At 38.4% G+C, this 23,666-nt stretch overlaps 1 protein-coding gene across 12 annotated transcripts in view; it reads left to right on the forward strand.

Moving 5' to 3' along the window:
- Nucleotides 1-4,003: 4,003 nt before the first annotated feature.
- The window catches only part of RBM46 (RNA binding motif protein 46), a 57,545-nt gene continuing 37,882 nt past the window's right edge, over nt 4,004-23,666 (forward strand). For 2 of the 12 annotated variants that reach the window (XM_081543273.1, XM_081543271.1), the window contains exons 1-4: nt 4,004-4,598; nt 15,550-15,711; nt 16,603-17,070; nt 17,572-18,354. In XM_081543273.1, coding sequence (XP_081399399.1) covers nt 15,561-15,711; nt 16,603-17,070; nt 17,572-18,354 — 1,402 coding nt within the window. In that variant the 5' untranslated portion in view covers nt 4,004-4,598; nt 15,550-15,560. Of the gene's footprint in view, nt 4,708-15,549; nt 15,712-16,602; nt 17,071-17,571; nt 18,355-20,478; nt 21,045-21,258; nt 21,385-23,666 lie in introns of all 12 variants that reach the window. The other 10 variants (XM_081543272.1, XM_081543270.1, XR_014069191.1 and 7 more) reach the window with 9 other exon arrangements.

Genomic DNA, 23,666 nt, shown 5'->3' on the forward strand with positions numbered 1-23,666 from the left:
CCCATCCCTACATTCCTCTCTCCCTCTCTTCTTTTTTTCCATATATAAGTGAAATCATCAGATATTTGTCTTTTATGTATGACTTACTCAGCCTAATGCCCTAAGATTCCAACCATGTTGTCACAAATGGCAAGATTTCATTCTTTTCTTATGCTTGAGTAATATTCCATTGTACGAATGCATGTGCATGCATGTGTGTATATGTGTGTGTATATATATATATGCCACGTTTTCTTTATCCATTTACCCACTGATGCATGTGTCTCCAGGCCTTAGCTATGTGTTTACTCTCCATGTAGAGCGTTAATCTAAGTAGGAAGATCCAAAAGATTTGCTGCCTTGGAAAGACAGGTGGTTAATCATGGGAGGTACACTGACTGGATGTAAAGATGGTGTGGTATAACCTATCACCCAAACTAAAGAACACACTGTTCTACTTTATAATCGTCTTGGTACTGACATTCACATCCCAGAGTTATGAAAAATTCAAATTAAACTGTCAGTCACAAAGCAGCAAATCCGGGTGAGAAAGTAAGGGTCAGAGAATTGAATGAAACACATTTACTCTAAGTATTACAAAAGCTCCTATACTTCTGAAAGGGTTTTGAGAGATCTTTTAGATTGGAGGGTCACCAAATTAAAGGAGGTTCTCTAGCTCCCATGCTGTGTTCATTAATTCTACAAATATGCAAGTAGTTGCCTTTTTTTTTTGGTGGATCTGTGGCATCACTGCCAGGTATGGTTAAAGGAGGCTCCAACACATGGAAAACAAAGCAGACCACTGCATGATGCTCTTTTATATAAAACTGTTCACTTCTTTCCTTCTTTTCCTTCTTTACCAGGCCAAGTTGGATTTTAAACATTTATAAGGACTTCTCATGGCTTTTTCTTTCCCTTTTGGGGTTTTGTATTTAATAGAAGGTATATGAAGATAATTTAATCCAAAAAGGTTGCATTTAATATGGGGAAAAACACATTTACATAGTAATCCAGATCACTTTATCTAACTATATTTTGTACACCCCTTCCAATTTTTTATTCTAACTTTTCCTTTGCATTTTCCACAATATTATTTATCTTTTTGGCATTTACAGAGCTCCCTTTCTACTTTCTCCCTCACCAATAAGTATCTTTCAACTTCGCCTTCTTTTCACTCAAAAACACCTCTACACAGTCTATCTTCCTATTTATTTGGATCGCATTTCCCATAAATTTGCAAATAAACTTCTAACAAAGCCTAACTTGGGATCTATTCCTGAAAAATAATTCAAGTTGGCATAAGTGTTTTAGATTCTCTTTTCTAGGAGCCTTGAGAAACAAAGCTAAAGGTCATTCCTTCAATTTTACATGTAGAGAATACAGTTTTAATAGCTTTTGATAAATACATAGGCTATGGGTACTAAAAGATTTGGGCTTCCCCAATGGTTCAGTAGATCCCCTGAAGGGGGAGAAGGAAATGGCAACCCACTCCAGTATTCTTGACTGGGAAATCCCATAGACAGTGGAGCCTGGCAGGCTACAGTCCATGGGGTCACAAGAGTCTGACACGACTTAAAGACTAAGCCACCTCCACCACCGATGACTCAGCAGGTGAAGAATCTGCCTGCAAGGCAGGAGTTGCAGCAGACTTGGGTTCAATGCCTGGGTTGGGACGATCCCCTGGAAGAGGGCATGGCAATCCACTCTGGTATTCTGGCTGAGAAAATCCCATGGACAGAGGGTTCTGGCTCGATGGGGTCGCAGAGTTGGACATGAACTGAAGTGACTGAGTACATTGAGCAATAAAAGATTTAGAAGGAATCTGGCCAAAAGGACATATAATGTAAGCATCAGAGGGGTCTTAAAATAATACTGTCTTATCTAAAGCAAGGTTCTTTGGCCTGACTCTAATGCCTATTGAGGAACTTTTCTTTATTTGGTTTCCTTTATATTTGCAGGAAAAGAAAAAGGAAAAAAGAAAACTGGAAATGCAAAACAATTCTTCAGTCTATTTCCAAGAATGTCTTGTGCAGCTCACAAGATAACATCTCCACTTTAGTGACAGTGAAGGATCCTTCAGCAACTCCTTAAAAAATGATTAAACTTGTCAGACTAATATGTCTAACACAATTTTAGTTTAACTTTGAAAATATGTATTTAGAATGTGTATTACAATGAATTACTTGGAATTGAAGAGGCAACAACATGAAAATTAAGAATGTGAGTAATCTTTTTTTCAGAGAAATAAACGAGCAGCCAGAAATAGTAATCAAAATAAGAGAATAATTATCATCCTTGTGGTTCCCGAGGTAGGGAAATGCATTAGGGAAAAAAAAAAAAAACTTAAGTATCAATAGGAATGGTCTCTCAGTCTAGGTTTTCTGGTTTCTGTACTTTGAACGCATGCAGCCTTCATAAATGAGACTGGTGTTCACTGCCTGAAGGGTAGAGCGTTGAGGGAAGAGTATTTGTTGAGCATCTAGTACGCACCAGGTATGATGGCACTTGTTTCTGCACACATTTTTAGACAGTAAAACATACTGGTTTTGTCTGCAGGTTTCAAACTGGAGCCACTTACTTGCTAACCCATCTTCAGGAAACTGCTTAAGCTCTGTGAGTCTCCTTTTCTTCATCTGAGACATGGGGCTGCAGGGGGCTAGCATGTTTGCCAAAGTCACTTGGAGAAATAAATGAACTAATAAGTGAAAATCCCTTGAAGTTGTTTCTGGCACACAGTAAGTGCTCATTATTTGTTAACATAATCATTTAAACACCCTATCCCATTTTAAACTGGGGCTCAGAGAAGTGATTCATCCAAGGTATCATAATCAAAAAATGGTGACACAGGGAGTTGAGCCCAAATCTGTATGATTCTAAAGTTCTTGCTCATTCTATATTGTTGGAATCTGTTAATATACACATTAAATGTACATATCTGTTTATATATATATATATGCACACACTTATTAACTAAGAAAAATTAAGACATTCGTTAGGCCTCCAACATATGGAGATGATAAACTGAAATCACTAGTTAGTGTAGAAGAAAGCATCATGTGGTTGGGAATTAGGGGGCTGTGTTACTGTGTAACTCAGTAGATTATTCTGGGCATCAAGTTTCTCCTTTGTTAAAGGAGAAGCTACATAATCGAGGATCTTTCTGGTTCTAATATTCTTTGAGTCTATTTAGGAACTGGTTTCTAAAGCCATCTTTCTCTTTGTCTGCCATATAAACCCAAGCTCTATCTTTAAAGGAGGCAAAATTCAGTATTATGCGTGCGGAAAGCCACACAACTGTACCCTTGAAAAGCTGGTTTTACACAAGCATACAACCTGGTACATCAGCTCGGCCACCGCCAAATCATTCTCCAAACTGATCAGCGGCAGGTTACTAGGTCTCCGATTGAGCCCATTTTCTTGTGCACTTAAACCATTCTAACTTTGTGAGTCTATTGCAAATCTGCCTTCTATTTCCGTAACCCCTCCCCAAGTCCTTATTTAAAGAGGTCCATGGACAGAGGTGCCTCGTGGGTCACAAAGGGTCACAAAGAGTCCGACACGACTGAAGTGACTTAGTGCGTATATGCACATACACAGCCCCCCCCCCCCATATATATATATACACGACCGTGTTGGGTCAGACTAGCAGCTAAAGACTTGAAAACTCAGAAAACTTTTACAACGCATCCACAGTCTTCCTAAGTAAAAGTTGTAAGGAATTTCAAATCACAGCCCTTGCTTTATAACCCCCTCAACAGAACACGCACGACTTTTTTTTTTGCTATTAGTCTATGCCCACCTTCCCGGGCTCTCTCCCTCCAATTGGCTAAAGGGTCTGTCACTCCAAGCGTTTAGCACCCCCTCCCCCCTCCAGCGAACTACCTTCGGATTGAAACCTCGGTCCAGCACGCCCCGGCCCCCAGCCTCCGCCCTCCAGCCTCCGCCCTCCTTCCCGGGGCTGGCCGTTGATTGGCCGAGACGTCCCGCCACGTGCGCTGCCTAGGCCACCGCGCAGCGCCCGCCGGGAACCCAGCTGGGGCTCGAGGACCGCGCGAGCCGCTCCTCGTGGGCTCCCCTCCCCCTTGAGGCGACCCCGGCCCCACCCCCGCCGCGACTCACTGGTCCCCGAAACGGTGGCGGCGGTTTGCGGTCGTTGGCCCCACGGATTTAGGACCAACATTTGAAGACCCGAAGGGGTGAGGAGGGGACGGGGGCCGCGGGGTCACTGCCAAACCGCCCGTAACGGCCGGAGCCCGTGCCTCCGGGCCGCAGAGAGCCCCGTCCGCCCCCCCCGTCTGGCTGCGGGCGGCGCCGTCCCCGGCCCCGTGTTGAGCAGCGGCAGGAGGGCAGCGGCCGTCGGCCCGGCTCCCTGCCCCGGGACGTCCCCTGGGCCGCCCGCGCCCGCCGCCCGTCGGGGCCCCGCGGCCGCGCCCTCCGCCCGGCCCTCTCGCCGCCTCGTTTCCGCTCTCCGCCGCCGCCTTCCGGCCATCCCTGCCGGCTGCCCTCCACGTTCCCCTAGCGCGCTCTCTCCGTCGACCGCCGCGGGGCCAGGCCGCTCGCCGCGTCCGTGCGGCCGTTGTCGGGCCCGCGCGTCCCCTCCGGAGGCGTCCGACTGCTGGGTGAGGTTTGGCGATCACGGCGTCCTTCCCGTCGTGGAAACGGGACTAGCCTGGAGCTCCCCTCCGCCCCGGGCTCTCCGCCGCCCGTGCCTGGGGCTCTCGTGTGCGGGTGTGGACGGTGGAGGGTGCGGGTGGAGGGCCGATGCTGGCCCCGCTCCCCGGGACGCGCAGCGCGCAGCCTGGACGGCTTGCGGGCGGGGATACGCGCAGGGTCCCGGCTCGTTTCCTAGGGCCAGACGGTGTTACTTACTCGTTTTAAAAATACTGTCTTTGGGGTACTGAAAAGGCCTCTGAATCGGCAGTCGGGAGACTTTAGGTTTCATCCTGGCATTGATATTAATTCTGAAATCCTTGTGAAAAGGCTTTGTTTATTTGGACAGTCTTGCCTCATATGTGAGTCCAGTTGATCTAACGTCGACGTTTCTTTAAGCTCTCTCTTTACACTCTTGATGAATGCTCTATAGCTTTTATCGTGTATGGTGATTCTCATACGGGCAATTATCACACGGGACATCTGCAGGTGCTTTTCAAAGACGTGGTTTCTTATACGAATCTGCCTCTTTGTGTTTGAGGATTGCTATAGTACCAGGAAGCAGGATACGTTGCGTGTATATGTAGACTAACATAAATAACATTCGCGTGTTGATAGAATTTTGCTTCTTTAAGGATGTATTTTTCTTTCAAGAATCTTCAGGAGTTGGACAAACTTCCATTTAGAGCCTTTCAGGATTAAACTTCATCGTGGGCTCTAATGATAGACTTCTTTCCGGAGTACACATTTAAAACATGGTTTGAAAATTAGCTTGTTTGCAATTATGTACCATTATAGATATAAAGGGATTTCCCTGGTGGCTGAACTGCTAAGGAATCCGCCTGCCATGCGGGAGTCCTGGATTCGATCCCTGGTTTGGGAAGATCCCCTGAAGAAGGGAAAGGCTACCCACTCCAGTATTCTGGCCTGGAGAATTCCATGGACTGTAGTCCACGAGGTCACGAACCGTCGGACACTACTGAACGACTTTCACTTTAATAGACATAAAAGATTACTACTGGCGCTGCAATTATTAAATATTAGCAGTGCTGTAATTAGCACTGTTTTGGTTGCTAATTTTAATTTGAGTGTTCAACTTGAACATTATTGTCTAAGATTATAATACTTGAAATATGAATGTGAAATGTGAAGTATGCGTTTTATTGAAATATAAGATGTAGCCTTACTGAATATATGATGAGGTAGAAATTATCAGGCATACAAGAATATGCCAATTTGTGGACTGAAATTAAGGTTTATATTTTTAGTAGTGTCATATTTGTTGTTAGGAAACTTAGACATGCTGATTTAAGGAGGATTTGGTGTAAAGTCTGACCAGATATGCATATTAATGCTGTGTTTTTTATTTCGTTTTATTACCTCATGGTTGGTTAGGAAAGAAAATACGACCAAAATCTGTTCAAATTATAACAGGCTTCACATGACATAGATTATAGAAGACCTTATATAAGCAATAGTAATGCATAATTTTGTAGCAGTGCACAAAAATTTTGGTTCTGTTGTAGATAGCTTTATCCTGAGTTCAAAGAGCATATAACACTTCTGTATTCAAAGCACTATTTTAGACATTTATTATTAGTTCCAGTTATTTTTAAAGTAGTTCAATTTTTAAGTGTTTTCTGAATTTAAATCTGCCGTCCACAGTATTACTAGAAGTTGTGAAACACTTGGTACTAAAACTTTTTATACATAGATATATTTAACTTAGAAGTAAAATACATGAATAAAAATGTGCTCTCATCTTTAATAAAAGTAATTTAAAGTGGAAGGTAATGGATCCATTTATACTCTTTTATTTTGAAATAACCTTAGAGTTACACATCTGTAAATTTTCGATTATCCTTCTTATTTTTCCAACCATATTGCTATAGTGCTTAACCTTAGAGTTACACATCTGTAAATTTTCGATTATCCTTCTTATTTTTCCAACCATATTGCTATAGTGCAGTCTGTCACTAAAATGAGTTGTTGCTAAAAAAATCTGTTGACCTGCTAGCCATGTACCACAGTCAATAACAACTAAACTAACAAGTCAGCAATTTAATGCCATGTAATTTAAGGGACACCTTAAAGATCTAATGTGCTTTTTATAACTATTTTGATATTTTTAAAATTAATATTTTTTCACTGTTAAATTTAGTTTTTAAAAATCAAAATAAAATTTATAAAATGTTCATTTTCACAACTTCATAAATTTTTACAGTAGTTGAGTTCAAGTTTCAATTTAAGTATAGCTTGAACACAACTGACATTCTTTTAGATGAAAGATTTTCACTTATATTTTGTTAAAAGTGTGCTTATTTTTCATTAATATATTTTCTATTTTTCGTTAATATATTTTCTATTTTGAAAGTCAGTAGGAGTTTGAAAGTTGACGTTTTTGTTATTAAGATGCTTAACACTAATGCAGATTTAGTTAACCATTTCAGGCTAAAGACTTGATTCAGATTGCTGCTTGAATATCTATCCTGTGATTGGCTAACGATCTTGGCCCTTCCACTTTATAAAAGTTTAGTGGATTTTTTTTTCTTTTTTTCTTCTTTAACTTTAAAACAGAGATGGATAGAAATCTTTGAAAGTACAAAGTTGGGGGGAAAAAAAAAAAACTTAATCTGTGAAAGCTAGAGTCCACATAGGGGACAACAACTTTTAATCTACCCTTCCCACTTTTTATTTTTTATAAACATTGCATGCCCTTCTCATGTTCAGGACCCTCCTTCCTTTCTTCAGATTATTTGGGTCAACAGGGGAAGGAAGAAACCTTGTAAAACACGTAGCACTGTGAATCCACAGCTGAAAGTGGCAGAGGACTAATTGAGTCTTGGAAGCTTCAATTGATAATACCAGCTTTGTCATAATGTATAATAGGACTGCTATGCCTCTTTGGAATTTTGGTAATTCTCAGATTCTGGAACGTTTTGAAATGAGTATAAAAATACTGTATGCCTGCTTTAGATTTGATTTATGATTCTCTGGTTGAGGTTCTTGAATTCTGGCTCTTTTGTAAACGTATTTTGGCTAAATAAAGTATGGTCTTCATGTTAGATATTTTTCAGCTTTCTTAAATGTGAATTAGATATATGTATACGTTACATTTGTTTGGGAGACTTTAAGATAAGAACATACTCTTTTTAAAGAGAGAGGGATTGATGACTCTCCAGTGTCTCTTGTATTTCCGCAATTTCAAGTTTTTATATTTTGATTGAGATTTCTTGAAATGTACTAAATATAGCATACATTTTTACTATCTCTTTAGGAAAAAAGTCTTTAATGTGGGGTCTGGCCTATTATTTAAACATGGGACTCTAGATAATATCTAAAAATACAGCTTCAGTGACATGGGCTAACCCAAGATACATATCTAAAAAGTAATTGGAAGGGTGGGGTGGGTTGCAGAAATCAGCCATTTGGAGCAGGCTGTGCATTACAGTAAAAAAAAAAGTCCAGTACTGTTTTGGATAAAATAGAAGCAGAATCTGTACTTATCTGTTGTAGTTACAGGCAGTAAATTTCATGTGTAAGGTAACATATTAAACTAGAGTCTCTCTTTCCTCATCCTTTTTCTTGCAGCATGTTTAAAAAATGGAAATCTCACACTTTCCTTCTCTCTACATTGTGTCAACATGATGTCATTAGTGGGCCAGTGTGATGTCCTGCGGGATGTTTAGTCCGTTAAGGTCCCTCTAGAATAAATGATGGGCTTCCCTGGTGGCTCTGACGGTAAAGCATCCACCTGCAATGTGGGAGACCTGGGTTCAATCCCTGGGTTGGGAAGATCCCTTGGAAGAGGGCATGGAGAACCAACCAGTTCTCTGGCATTCTTGCTTGGAGAATTCCATGGACAGAGGAGCTTGGCAAGCTGTAGTCCACGGGGTCGCAAAGAGTCCGACAGGACTGAGCAACTAAGCACACAGAATAAATGATGGAAGAGAGCCCGAGTTTATGAATCTCTTAGAGGTGGAGGGTTTGGGTCCCAGGTCTTTTCAGTTACTAGTTTTATGACCTTAAGCAAGTTTCTTTACCTTATTTACTCTTGATTTTCCAGTGTGTAAAATTTGAGGGATTTAAGGTCCACTTGAATTCTGATATTTTCTTGCTGCAAAGTCTGCAGTGATGGTATAATGGCAAAACCTAGAATAAAATAGTCTTAAATGGGGAAATGTAGTTATATCATTAAAATGCTCTTAGTTTTAAAGGAATGCTAGTAGAAACAATTGTGTTTATTCAAAGACAAAAGGCTGGTTAGCTAATCTTTAATGATTCTGAGTGTCAAAGAGTAGGATCTCTTTTATAAGAATCTATTAATAATAGTTTTCTGATTTTATACCACATTAATAAAATATTCCTAAAGTATAGTGTAAGATACACAGCTGGATGTACAGACTTAAGACTTTTCCTTGGATAAGGCTTTTTTTCTACTTCTCCCAGTTAATTAGAAGAATCTGAAAATCATATAAAGAAAAATGAGACATTACCAGCCATGGTGAAATAAATATGGAAGGAGGAATTGAAGAAAAGCTGAACAGCTTTTTACCTTTTCTGGAAATGGGCCTTTATATAGTAACTGTATTATTTAAAACCAGCGTTCTTTAGGATATCAGTTATACCTGTTCTTCAAGTGTAAATACATTTTTAAAATGAATTATCAGTACCCAAATAATATTAATGAGTAAATATTCTATTTTATTATAAAGATGACAGAATGTTTTATTCTGAATCAAAGATGAATAAGAATGACTAAACCAGTATTGAATTCTGTTACTATCACTAGTCAGACTTGGGCAGATTTAAGTTGTTTTTTGATTTTATTTGGAAAGATAGCTCTTAATTAAGCTTGACAATATGTGAAAGTTGTGTCCTGGAAGAGGAGAATAAGTTAAGTCATTTCATGGATGGGGCTCAAGTTGATAAAAGATTAGGAGGGTTGGAGGAACTGGTGAGTTGAACCTAAGAAGATGAAATTCAGTATGAGTCTAAAATCTGGTTACTTGTTATAGGCTAAGGCAGATGTAAGTTTCTTGTTGTTTGTTTTGACAGTTTGCTTAATTTGAACTGTCAGTGTCATGCAGCTGTGTCAAACACTAGTGTCTGTCTTTGCACTGGTGGCCTTTTCAGTTTCAAAGGGAAGAGGTTAGTGAGGTAGCATGGAACTATCATAGAAGCAGTTAATACACTCATTTTCCAAATGGCTCTATAGAGAGCTAATTACCAAGGAAAGTTAGGATATCATATTGAAATGTTTGGGAAACACAGAGTTAAAGTGGAAAGATTTGTTTTTATTGAAGTTTTTGTGGCCTTAAATATGCTGCTGTTCATTGTGATGCTCCTGAGAGGGAGGTATAGTGATGCCCAGGTGTGTTTAGGCATAAAACACATTCTTGAGACCTGCTACTAGCTCCTGGAAGGATCATTTTGCTGCTGCTGCTGCTAAGTCCCTTCAGTCGTGTCCGACTCTGTGCGACCCCATAGGCGGCAGCCCACCAGGCTCCCCCGTCCCTGGGATTCTCCAGGCAAGAACACTGGAGTGGGTTGCCATTTCCTTCGAATATCATTTTAGAAAATGTTGGATTAAAGAAACTGAATCCGCTTGTGATGTAGAAGGTGCGGGTTTGATCCCTGGGTCGGGAAGATCCCCAGGGCTTGGGAACCCACTTCAGCATTCTTGTCTGGAGAAGCCCATGGACAGAGGAGCCTGGTGGGCTACAGTCCATGGGGTAGCAAAGAGTAGGACACGACTGAAGCGGTTTAGCACACACGCACAATAATGTTTAGCCTGGAGAAGGAGAGAATTGTTTTTCAAATGCAGTTGTATGAAAGGGGCATGTTCAGTTTGACCAGAAGGATCAAGTCAGAACCTGTAGGTGAAAGTTACAAGGAAAAAGATAATGATTCCTTAAAAAGACCTTTATTAAAGAATTAGCCTAAGTTATGTTGTTGTAAGAATTCAAAAATAAGATAAGTGACTGCTTTGCAGCAAAACTGGTTGAATTAAATGATTTTAAGATCTCTAATTAAAGTTTGAAGTTATTTTATTAGGAGTTTTCTAAAAAGTTTCCATTGATAGATTTTCCCCCTCTAAGTTTATACAGTATTTTTTAAAAATCATGCTGTAGTTTTAATTGATTTGTTATTTTAAACATTTTTAAAAAACTGTTATTGTGAAAAAAAATCTAGATTCAGGTTATATGATCTCAGGTAAATTATGTTACTTTCTGGACATCTCAGATTTTTAAATAAGTAAAATGAGGGTAATATAAAGTAGAGGTTTAAGAATCCCATATTTAGGCAGACAGGTCTCTAATTTGCATATCTACCCTACCAAGCACTATCAATTTATAGGCACTGTGACTTTTACCTCTCTTATTCTCAGCTTATTTATTTTTAAAATGGAAAATAATATCTTAGTAAGTACTAAATGAGGTAATGTGTGTAATGTGCCTGTCATCATGCAGAGTATAAATGTGCTAAATAAATGAATGCAGAAAGAAGTGTACAACGGAAGTTCAGAAATTAGTAAAGGTAAAAGTGTGAAGTGATTTGTCGAAGATCTGTTGACTGAGAACTAGAACCCACCCCCCTTATGTCTAGTTAAACCACAATGTGTCTTCCTTCCTGTCTCTGTCTTTGAGCAGCAAGCTAGTGAATGTGCCCGGGAACGTACACGATGGTAGGGATTTGGGAATAAAAGACCAGACCCTGCTTAAGATCCGTCAGGGGGCGGGGGATGAGGGGGCAGCAGGGACTGACAGTCCAGCCTCTGAGATGGTAGCAGTACAAAAGATGCAGTATCTAATTTAGCATTGAGAAGGGAAGGTAGAGGATGGTTTGTTTTTGGTTTTTTGTTTTTGGAAACCATTAAGCGTGGGAAAGGCAAAGAAAGCAAGGGAGGACTGTGGTGCAGCCTGTGCAAAGGCTGGCGTATAAGAACATGGTACATTTGCAGAATTGCGACTGGATAAGTTTTGTTGTTGACATACAAGAAGTGAAGTTTGAGAGAGAGAGGCTGGGGCAGTTTAGGAAAAGACCTTTATGACTCGTTTAAAAGACAGTTTAGATTTTATCTTTAAAGAACAGTGGAAAATCCCTGAAATGACCTTTTGCTTTTAGTAAAAGTAGCATATGCTCTTGATATTCTCAGAACAGTGACAAGTTAAGGTCATATAACTCTTCGTTCCTACTTACCAATGATAACTACTGTTAAAGTTCCTTGTAAATTTTCCCAAATCGTGTGTCTTTAATTTTTGTATTCACAAGCACCTGTGAGTGTATACATATATATCTTTAAACAAAACACACGGTTGATACATAGTCAATGTATTGTTTTCCGACTTATGTGATATTGCTTGAATATTTTTCCGTATCAGCACACACAAATCTATGACATTCTTTAATAGCTGCATAACATTCCATTATGTAGTTATACCATAATTTTAAAATCAGTCCTCTATTGGTAGACAACTAGGTATTTTTTAGACTTTTTATTTTGAACAGTTTCAGTGAACATGCTTGTGTGTATATCTGTATATACTTGTACGACTATATCTGTAGGTTAATTTCTTAGTAATTACTGAGTATATATACGTTTTAGAATTTAATAAGATTATCAAATTTTCCTTAAAAAAATCATTCTAATTTAATGCCCAGGGTGTATGAAATCATGTAAAAGGAATCTTAGAGATTCCTATCTGCCTTGAACACTTTCCCTATTATCTAACACAGTGCTCGGTACACATTAGGTACTTAGTAATTATCAGAATCCTGTGATTTTGCCTTTTGTTTTCACTCATGTAAGATTCCTTGCCATGGCCTTATAGGCATTTAAGTTGGTCATTTAGTGGATATTCAAACTTAGCAGGCCCAGAACTGAACTCTGCTCTTACCCCTAAGTATAAGTTCTAAGTTCTATTTCAGCCTTTCCTACTTCCTTGCTTCTTGTTGCTCAGGCCAAAACTGCGGTGTTATCCTTGACAGCTCTCTTTATCTCATATCCGATCTGTCAGAAAACTATTGGATGTACTTTCAAATTATGTCTCACATCGGAGACTCCCCTCCACCTCAGCCTTTCTGGTCTGTGGCACTATCGTCTCTCACCTGAATTTTAGTCTTGGTTTTTGTTGGTCTCCTTGCTTCCGCCTTTGCTCTTCTGCAGACTTCACAATACAGCAGGCAGATAATCCTTTTAAACTTAAGGATCATATTACTCTTGTGCTCGGAATCTCCAGTGGCTCCACGTTTACTCAGAATCAACGCTGAGGACCTTTAGCTCCTGACTGACAAGATTTGTGTGACGTGGCCGCTTGTTACCTTACTGAGTTCATCTCCTGTTCTCGTCTCGGCTTTACCATCCTGGCCCCTCGCTGACCTCATCTGCGCCACGCACACTTCTGTTCTTGGGCTTCTGTCCTCAGTTTTCCTTTTGTGTTTTTCTTCCCAAATAACTGCAATGGCCAGGTTCCTCAGTTCTTTGCTCAAATGTTCTCTTCTCAGGAAACTCTGAATACTAGTTATCTGATTAAAATTGTACACTGTCTTCTGCAAACCTCTTTCCCATCCATGTACCCTGTTCATTTTCCTCCTCCTGTTATCTTTTAACACGTATTATTTACGTATTACTTGTATTATCATTTGTTTCTCTTCTTGGAGTATAAGCTGTGCAAGGGAGCCATTTTGATTTTGACCTTACTGATGTATCCCAGACTTAATGAATAGTGTCTGGCACAGTTTGTCCTTAATAAACATTCATTGAATAAATGAATGAGTGAATTCATGTTTGCAGTCCCTGGTCAGCAGTTTTTTTTTTAATTGTTTTATTAATTTATTATATGATAGTATTATTTTCCTAAAAGTTAACATTAAGTATATATGTTATTGTATTAATTAGATAGTAAATTTATAGTGCTTATATGCAAAATACTGTTTTAAGCACTTTATGCTTAGTCCTGACAGCAACCTTATGAAATAGAAACTGTTATTTTCTACTTTTAGAGACAAATTAAGGCCAAACTTGCCCAAAGTCATAGCTAGTAAGGGGAGGAAGCAGAGTTCACATTTAAGCAATCATTTAGGTACCTGAGTTTGCTCTTAATTATGATACCATGCTGCTCTTTCTATTTTAAGAAAATTAGGTTTTTATTATGTTGTGTTGCAGATCATTTCCCCTCGTTTGTAATTTTCTGCCTTCAAAATAGTTAATACTTATGTAGTAAAAATGAAGTGAAAGTCGCTTAGTTGTGTCTGACTCGGCGACCCCATGGACTCTCCAGGCCAGAATACTGGAAAGGGTACAGGGTAGCCTTTCCCTTCTCCAGGAGATCTTCGCAACCCAGGGTTCAAACCCAGGTCTCCCACATTGCAGGCAGATTCTTTACCACTGGAACCACCAGGGTAGTAAAAGTAATTTAGTACTATTTTTCTTTGAGGCTTTTTTGTTCATTTCTTAGAAGAGCCTTCTTGATTCTAAGATAAAGTAAATTCACTCATTTCCCCCTTAGTTTTGATTTGTAGAAGCTTAAAGTAGTCAGGTATATATTTTTATATCATCTTGACAGCACTGAGATTTTGTCTGAAAGGGACAATATCTCTGAAACAGTGGTTAGGAACCTAGCATAGTCAGCCCTCTGTATCCTTGGTCCCACAACGGCAAATTCAACCAAACTTTGATCAAAAATATTTGAAAAATAGTTCCAGAAAGTTCCTCAGACTTGAATTTGCCACACATACTGGCATATACAGCATTTGCATTCTATTTACAACTCTTAACATTGTGTTTATATTGTATTATAAGTAATCTATAGAGATGGTTTAAGTATATGGGAAGATATGCATAGGTTTTAGGCAAACGACTATGCTATTTTATGTGAGGTTTCAGTATACGTGGGTTTTGGTGTCCTTGGGAGTTCTAGAACCATCCCCCGTGGATCCTGAGTGATGAAAAATGACTATGCTGATTTAAGTAGGATATAATTGAGAACAGACTGTGGGGATATACAGGAGAAGATTGATTTCAAGAAATATTTAGAAGGGAAAATATGCAGGTTTTTGTGGCTGATTAGCTATGAGTCAAAGGAAGGCCTCAGGCTTAAGTCCTCAAATTTCTGGTTGTGACAGTTTGGAGGAGTAATAATCCTTGTGGTGCCATTGTCGGCTGGCCAGATGAATGGATGGAGATAAAGTAAAATAGGAAGGAACAGGTTTGGAGGATAAAATGACATTCAGTTTTAATCTGTTGAATTCAAGATGCCAGTTAAAAATCTCATTCTTGGTGCTTGCTTGGCAGACTCAGGAGGCAGTTTGATAATGACTGGCAGCTTCATAAAGAGCATTGATTGGACTGCTGCCTTTAGCTGTGTGGGGGCATCAGCTGCCTTCCTGCTGTGTTGTCTTCAGAAATGTATCATTGATGCAGCTGGAAAGCTTGGGAGGAACTGTAAAAAGACTGGGTGTGGTGGATATGATAATGGATGTTTGTAGCTATATTTCTCATCACTCAGAAGAAAACTCAGATGCTTTAGAACTAAGAAGGACTTTCTTAGGTTGCCTAATTTTAGCTATATCATTTTAGAATTTCTGAATACTTTGTTACTACTTCTGCTGGCTGTTTTCTCCTCTAACTCCCTTTCACTTACTCCTGTTTTCCCACTTTTGTTTTTGTTGTCCCTTTGTATTTTTCACTTTTGCATCCCTTTCTTTGTAGCTTATGCCTTACAAAGGTACTGCTTAACTGATTAGAGACATTAGAAGGTTTCCAGCTTCCCCTGTAGGGAAGAACTTTGGGGCCAAGGCTTCAGTGATGTCTGAATATAGCAGCCACAACTATTCTTGATTTTTTGCAACTCAGAGAAATGCTTCATACATTCCTCCTGGAGCTCTATGTCATAAACGCTTCTCTTTTTGCTTTAGGAACTGCAGCCATGAATGAAGAAACTGTAGATGGAACAAATGGATGCAACAAAGTACGGAATGGTACTCAGAATGAAGCAGCATTACTTGCTTTGATGGAAAAGACTGGATACAACATGGTTCAAGAAAATGGGCAAAGGAAGTTTGGTGGTCCCCCTCCAGGTGTGGATTTTTTTATGTTCAAAAAATTGGATGTTTAATGCAGTCATTTACATTAGATACATATCTCCACAAGTATCCCAAACAAATAGCTCTTTCCTTGAAACCACTTTAAGACCTCAGCAGTCATTTTTACTGTTGTGAAGGAAAAGAGGTAGATTTTATCTGTTACGCGTGTCTTTCCCTGAACATTCTACTGTTGGTTTAAGTAGCAGTTAAGAAATGTCAGGATTAGGTCAGTGGGGAAAGTGGACTCGAGCTATGAAAGAGGAGGGCATTTGGGGAGGAATCAGAAAGAGTACCAAGCAGAGGAGTGGTGTTTATGCTAGATGCAAGCAGATTATTAGATACAACGTTTTGCCTCTCTGCCAATAGCCACTACAGTTTCCTTGCTCAAAACCCTCCAGTTAACTTTCTGTGAGACTTAGAACCGTGGCCTCCAACTGCAGTGATGGCTGCTTGGCCTATCATTTTACTCCTCCCTCAAGTATGCATTTCCCAATCAGACCTGCTGGCTGTGTGTTGCTCTAATATAACTAATATAAAAAGCACTTGCTTTTTCTTTTTTCTGGTATATTTTCAAGGCTCATTTCTTCATTTCATTCAGGTCTCTGCTTAAACCTCGTGTGCTTAGAAAAGATGTACCTGATTACCAAAAATATCAACCCTCTGTGGCTTTATTTCTCTTCATAGCACTCACTACTCATTGTCTTCTTTCTCTATTGAATATAAGCTTCATGAAGGAAGGAGGCTTCTAGTTTGTTCATTGCTGTATCCCCAACATGTGTAATCGTGCATGGCAGGAGAAGGCTCACAGTTAATCTGTGGAATGAATTATTGAATAGTCAACATAAATACCTTATTAGAATTTGTCTATTTATTTTTGTCTTTCAGGTTGGGAAGGTCCACCTCCACCTCGAGGCTGTGAAGTTTTTGTAGGAAAAATACCTCGTGATATGTATGAAGATGAATTAGTTCCTGTATTTGAAAGAGCTGGGAAAATATATGAATTTCGACTTATGATGGAATTTAGTGGTGAAAATCGAGGCTATGCTTTTGTGATGTATACTACAAAAGAAGAAGCCCAGTTAGCCATTAGAATTCTTAACAATTATGAAATTCGACCAGGGAAATTTATTGGTGTGTGTGTAAGCTTGGATAATTGCAGATTATTTATTGGAGCTATTCCGAAAGAAAAGAAGAAAGAAGAAATCTTGGATGAAATGAAGAAAGTTACAGAAGGAGTTGTAGATGTCATTGTTTATCCAAGTGCAACTGATAAGACCAAAAATCGTGGTTTTGCATTTGTGGAATATGAATCTCACAGAGCTGCTGCTATGGCTAGGAGAAAACTAATTCCAGGTAAATTTATCCTTTTTCAAAGGTTATTTTTCTATGTTAACCTTACTATACATTTGAAAAAATAGCAGTACCTCGTAGATCAGTTTATGAAAATATGTTGTGCCCTTGAAGAGGAATAGACATTAAGAAAGTAAAACAAATGAACCAAAAGAATATGATCCTATAAAATGAGTAATTATTTATAACAGTTTACTGATTTACTGAATGTGTACAGTTTTGTTTAGCTGTTAGTTGTTGTTTGATAAAAATAAAAAGGACAGTACCTAATCCTTCTAGTAAAGGTCTGTCTTTGAAGTGTATTTGTTCTTTTGACTCCCAAAATTAATTTCACTGTAAGTCCTGTCTAGATTCATCTTAGTAAAAATTTGTGTGAATAGGAAACGAATACTTTACCAAATACATTATATGTATTTGAGTTTCTGCTTCTTTGGAGAAACAGTTTTACTTATTTTGGACTTTGATTTTTTTAAATTGTCTTCAAATTAATTTATTTTTTTACAGGAACCTTCCAACTGTGGGGCCATACCATCCAGGTAGATTGGGCTGACCCAGAGAAGGAGGTTGATGAGGAGACCATGCAGAGAGTGAAAGTTCTCTATGTGCGAAATTTAATGATCTCAACCACTGAGGAAACAATTAAAGCAGAATTCAATAAATTCAAACCTGGTGCAGTTGAGCGAGTAAAGAAGCTTAGAGATTATGCTTTTGTTCACTTTTTCAACCGAGAAGATGCAGTGGCTGCCATGTCTGTAATGAATGGAAAATGCATTGATGGAGCAAGTATTGAGGTAACACTGGCAAAACCTGTAAATAAAGAAAACACTTGGAGACAGCACCTTAATGGTCAGATTAGCCCCAATTCTGAAAATCTGATTGTGTTTGCTAACAAAGAAGAGAGTCACCCCAAAATCCTAGGCAAGCCGCCAACCCTTCCAGCTCGTCTCAATGGCCAGCACAGCCCAGCCCCCCCTGAAATTGAAAGATGCACTTACCCATTCTTTCCTGGAACAAAGCTTACTCCAATTAGTATGTATTCTTTAAAATCCAATCATTTCAGTTCTGCAGTAATGCATTTGGATTATTACTGCAACAAAAATAATTGGGCACCACCAGAATATTATTTATATTCAACAACAAGTCAAGATGGGAAAGTACTCTTGGTATATAAAATCATTATTCCTGCTATTGCAAATGGATCCCAGAGTTACTTCATGCCAGACAAACTCTGTACTACGTTAGAAGATGCAAAGGAACTGGCAGCCCAGTTTACATTGCTTCATTTGGGTAAGTTTATAAGTACTTTAAACAATATGAAAGAGTATGAAATTAGAAAGTATTATTATAGATTATTTATAAATTAATTTTGTTTGAACTCAACATTAGTGGTGAGTATTTAACATAAATTTTACCTCAGTTTTGTCAACTCATGCTAAATTTTATTGAGACTACTCTTTGATCTTCCTGTATTTAGCTTTTTATTTATTACTTACTGGGGGGAGTGGCATTTGGTTTTGATTTACTGAGAGTTCATTATCTTGTTTTAGCAATTTACTGTTTTTGTTAGTGACTAATCCTCATTTGAAATAATTTCTATATAAGCTGCAGTATTTATTACTTAAACCAGTTTATAAGAGTGTTTCTACACCCTTGGTGAAGTCTACACGATAATCTTTTTTTGAGGGCTAAAAAAAAAATCTTTTTTTAGGCTTAAAATGAGAAGCATTTCAGATGGGTCATGTGTAGACACACCTTATGCTCACCAATCTGGAAATCTGTTATTATTACTCATGAAAAACAAGAAGCATGATTTAGAGATGTTTATGACCATTCTCTTTAATTTCATGCTTTTAAAAAAGTTTCTCCAAAGCATTTGAGGGATAATTAAGACATGCTTTCGGCCATATGCTAACTAAATATTTGACATTGTGAAGAAAGAGATGTGATATCACTCTGGCATTTTCCTTCTGCTCTTTTTACTGTTCTGTGTTAGTCTCTGCTCACTCTCCTCCCCTTGCACTAGTTTGTTTCATTTTTTAATGCAGCTGTGTATTTCAGATGGTTATTACTTTGTGTTTAAAATAATATTTATTAGAAGAATACTGGCTTACTGAAAGTTAACAATAGACTGTAAAGGTCTCCTACTGAGGATTATAATTGTTCTTGATTATAATTGTCAGTCATAGCTTAAAATTTATTTGTTATACAGTTGCAGAATCATATTACTGAAGATTGCATCTATTTAAATTTAAAATTGATATTCTCAAATTTGTTAAGGAAAGGAAATGAAAAAGGAAAATCATTGTCAAAGTGAGAGTAATTTTTGTACTTCATTATAGACTTGCTTATGTATCATGGCCACTCCCATGGTATTACAAATATTTTTAAGAGATTCTGATTTGGAGGTGGAGTCAGAATTTTAGGGCTGAAGGGAGGTTCCCTACAAGAAACTTTTCAGCAGTGTTCTCAATTATTAGTTCAGAATTTGGAAATTTTACAGTCATCTAAGTTAATAAAGTCTTAGATGTGATTTCTGTTAATGTACAAAATATTGAGTTGGCCAGAAAGTTTGAGTTTTTCTGTATGATGATACATATATGCATGCTAAAGTCACATCAGTCATGTCCGACTCTTTGCAACCCCATGGACTGTAGTGTACCAGGCTCCTCTGTCCATGGGATTCTTCAGGCGAGAATACTAGAATGGGTTGCCATGTCCTTCTCCAGGGGATCTTCTCAACCCAGGCATTGAACCTGCGTCTCTTACGTCTCCTGCACTGGCAGGCGGGTTCTTTTACCACTGGTGCCACCTGGGAAGCCTGTATGATGATAGAGAAAAACTGAAATGAACTTTTTGTCCAACTCAATAGAATCCTTCAGTTTTTCTTTTAATAAAGACAGCCTGAGTTAAAGATAAAATTAGGTGGATAGCAAATGATTAACAATGTTCTTAGGGAAAATGGATCAAATTATTCTTTCAAAGTGGAATGTTTGGCATTCAGTTGCTGAGCAAGATACTTGTGCTTGAAACATTTTATTTCCATATTGGTTCATTTTCTTTACAAATTTAAATTTGCAGGATTCTTAAAACATTTTTTTTTAGTTTGTCAGATTTTCTATTTAGACATAGTTTACCCATCTACTTTTAAATTGCATTATTAAGATGTTTTTCACTTGAATCCTAGGGCCATAGTTAACTCCTATTCACCTGTAGTTCCCAAAGACAACCTCTGATCAGTCATAGTATTTCCAACTTGATTATGTTCATTAGGGATACAGTTAGTTTCAAGGAATGAAGTTCTTTGAGGGCACAGACAGTTTGCTTTAGTCTTCTATTACAGATTTTATCAATGTATATCGAAACTGCTTATAATAAAAAATTGAACAGTTCTGTTTTTTTTTTCACTTTCAGTTCATCATCAGAGACAAAAGCCAAGATCCAAATACAAACCAAAATTTGAATTTCATACACAAGGCCAGAGGCCTTGTCTATAGATGGTAGCACAAAAACTGTGACTGACTAGAAATACGAGTGAAGGCTGAGTTAAGAGGCAGCTAAGCAGGAAAAGAGAATTCAAGGAAGTGGAAGAATCAGAAATCGGAAATCTAGAAATCTTTAATAAGAAAACAGAAGGTCTCTAAAGGAGGATCAGGAGCTGTGGGTAGCCGGGAAGTTCCATATTGCCACAGGGCAGATTAGGGATAGACTGAATACTGTTGGCACCTCTCTGGCATGCTTGTTCCTTTTGTTAGCATTGGATCCTTTGGGCTTTAATGAGCTGTGCCTTTTTATGTGCAGTTTCCTTTAAGGAAAGGTTGCAGAGTTTCACTGGGTGGCTCAGGGTTGAGATCAGTTGGTGATTGTGGTGTGTTTTTAGAGGGGAAGAGATGCTGTGTTATTTATGTCCTGCATGTTTCAGGCATTGGATTGTTCCGAGATCTTGAGAGCTTGCTACTGATTCCTGGAATTCCTCAAATGTGAGTGAAAGTGAAAGTCGCTCAGTCATGTCCGACTCTGTGACTCCATGGACTATACAAGCCTCTCCCTTCCCCAGGGGATCTTCCCAACCCAGGGATTGAACACAGGTCTCCTGAATTGCAGGCAGATTCTTGACCAGCTGAGCCACAAGGGAAGCCCAAGAATACTGGAGTGGGTAGCCTGTCCCTTCTCCAGGGGATCTTCCCAACCCAGGGATTGAACCCAGGTCTCCCGCATTGCAGGATCTTCACAACCCAGGAACTGAACCAGGGTCTCCTGCATTGCAGGCGGATTCTTTACCAACTGAGCTATCAGGGAAGCCCCCTCAAATGTAGTTCAGTAAGTATGAAATCATATTTTGGCTCTATTTTCTTGAAGAATTTGAATCTAATTTCCTAGATAGTGAATTTAACCGCTACTAATATTTTAAGATGTTTTCTTTAGGTGTAGCATTTTATTTGCTTTGACACTCTTCTATTTCAGTTTTGATGCTATTAAATCTTACCTTAATGATCGTTGGCTGTTATATGCTATATAAACAGTCATTTGCCTTTTTGTCTCAGAGCTCTTTGAGGATGTGCTTTCACTGTCCACATTTGTTTTAGCTTCACTATGCCCATTTTTCAAGTCTGAAAAATAAAAGAGAAAAAAATAGATTTAATTTAGTTAAATGATGATTATTGGTGTTGAGGGACATAGAAGTTTTTTCAGTGGAGAGCAGGCATCTATATAAGTACCAAAATCAGAGTACTTCTGGCGACCATTTAGTGCTCTTTACTATAAAGAGTCCAAAATATTCTTTTTTCATAGTAATGTAAAATGAATTTTTAAAATATTTTGGTTTTTTTTTGTTTCCATTTATAGTAAGCTTTATTTTAAGCAAAATAATTTAAGAAAAGCGGGAAGCTAGGGTTCTTGCTGAAATGGAACCCTTATTATTATTATTTTTTACTTGAAAGATAGAGACTGTCTTCATCTTCAAAATGTCAGAGAGTAACCTCCCTGGGAACTCAGTACCCAACCAACAAGATAAGAAATTATCTATCACTTGGTTATTCAATGTTAGGAAGCTGTAATAAATGGGATACTCAGTGGATTTAAGGGCTTCCCTGGTGGCTCAGCAGTAAGGAGTCTGCCTGCAATGCAAGTGATGCGGGTTCAGTCCCTAGGTTGGGAAGATCTCCTGGAGAAGGAAATGGCAACCCACTCCAGTATTTTTGCCTGGAAAATCCCAGAGACAGAAGAGCCTGGCAGGCTACGGCCCATGGGGTCACAAAGAATTGTACACTGCTTAGCAGGTAGACCACCACACCACCGTCAGTGGGTTTAATGGGTAGAATACAGACTTGGGGGCTAGGAGATAGGTTCTATACTAAATATTTGATGTATGGAAACATCTCGGGTCATTCTGTATCACATCTTTTTACATAGGCCTTTTCTATCTCATAATTTTTATCTGTTTAATAATTGGTCAGACTATCAGTGTGAATAATCCTCCTTTTCCTAAAACTTTGCCTCTGTCTTGAATCTGGGCCTTCCAGTATTGCCATGGCTTTCCTCTGGAGGAGTCTTCACTATTTAGGAGACAGAAATCAAGGAGATAAAGGAAAGTCCTAGTTTTGTAAGAAGAGAAGTCCTGGAGAATACTTACTGGAAGGAGGGAGGTAGCCTCAGTGTGTGATAATAATTGATTCTGTTAAATAATTTATTAACAAATAACTGTAGGGAAAGCATTTCTCGTTTCTGTGTTTGTTCATTCCTGATGCAAATGGTAGTTTTTTACTTGAATGACCACCTAAAACTCTTTAAAAACAGGAGTGAAGAACCTGTCACAAACAGGCTAGTTTGTGACATTGATTTAATTTCTTCTGAAATTTTGCACTGTTGCTATGACTGATAAAATTTAATTAAAGAACAAATCTTCTTTGAATGCCTCTCTTGTGTTAATTGTACTTTACTAAGCAATCTGGACCTAAAGGTAAATGAAATATTGTTTTGGCTCTTAAGGAGTCATATCTGCTGAAGAAGGCAAAGGTGTGAACTCGACGCATAGTTAACTTTGGGAGCACAGAGATGTGCTTTGGTGATTTCAGTCAGATTTTTAGAATTAGAAATAGAAATATGTGGACTTTAGTTAATCGAAATTTCATCAGTTCTTTTTTTTGAAACTTTGTGGATATTTTCTTTCTTTTTTAGTACAGCTATGTTGACTGTGCTTGCTTTCTTTTTTACATATTCTGTACTTTTTTCAACATTCGTTTTGTGGCTGACCTGCATGTTGCTTCTCATATTTGACTTTGTAATGACATACATCATCAGAATCTTTATTTTTTTTTCTGGTGATTGAGTGCTAAAATATTAACTATATATATTCTAAGCATGTGGCCATTAGGTTTGCTGTCCCTTTAATATCATTAAAAGATTAGGGGATTAGGTTTTTATTTCTGTTGTCACTTGTAACTTGGTTGAAAGTTATGAAATAGAAGACACAGTAAGATGAAGAAATACTATTATGAGAAGTTTTCATCTGAAAAATAATTGATGCTCTTTTTTATGAGCTATCATTTCCAGACTGATGGGCAGAAATTCAAAAATAAAATTTTAACTCTAAAAATTTGCCA

This window comes from Giraffa tippelskirchi, chromosome 11 (genome assembly GCF_054371585.1).
Source record: "Giraffa tippelskirchi isolate mGirTip1 chromosome 11, T2T-mGirTip1v1.2.pri, whole genome shotgun sequence".
Taxonomy (NCBI): domain Eukaryota; kingdom Metazoa; phylum Chordata; class Mammalia; order Artiodactyla; family Giraffidae; genus Giraffa; species Giraffa tippelskirchi.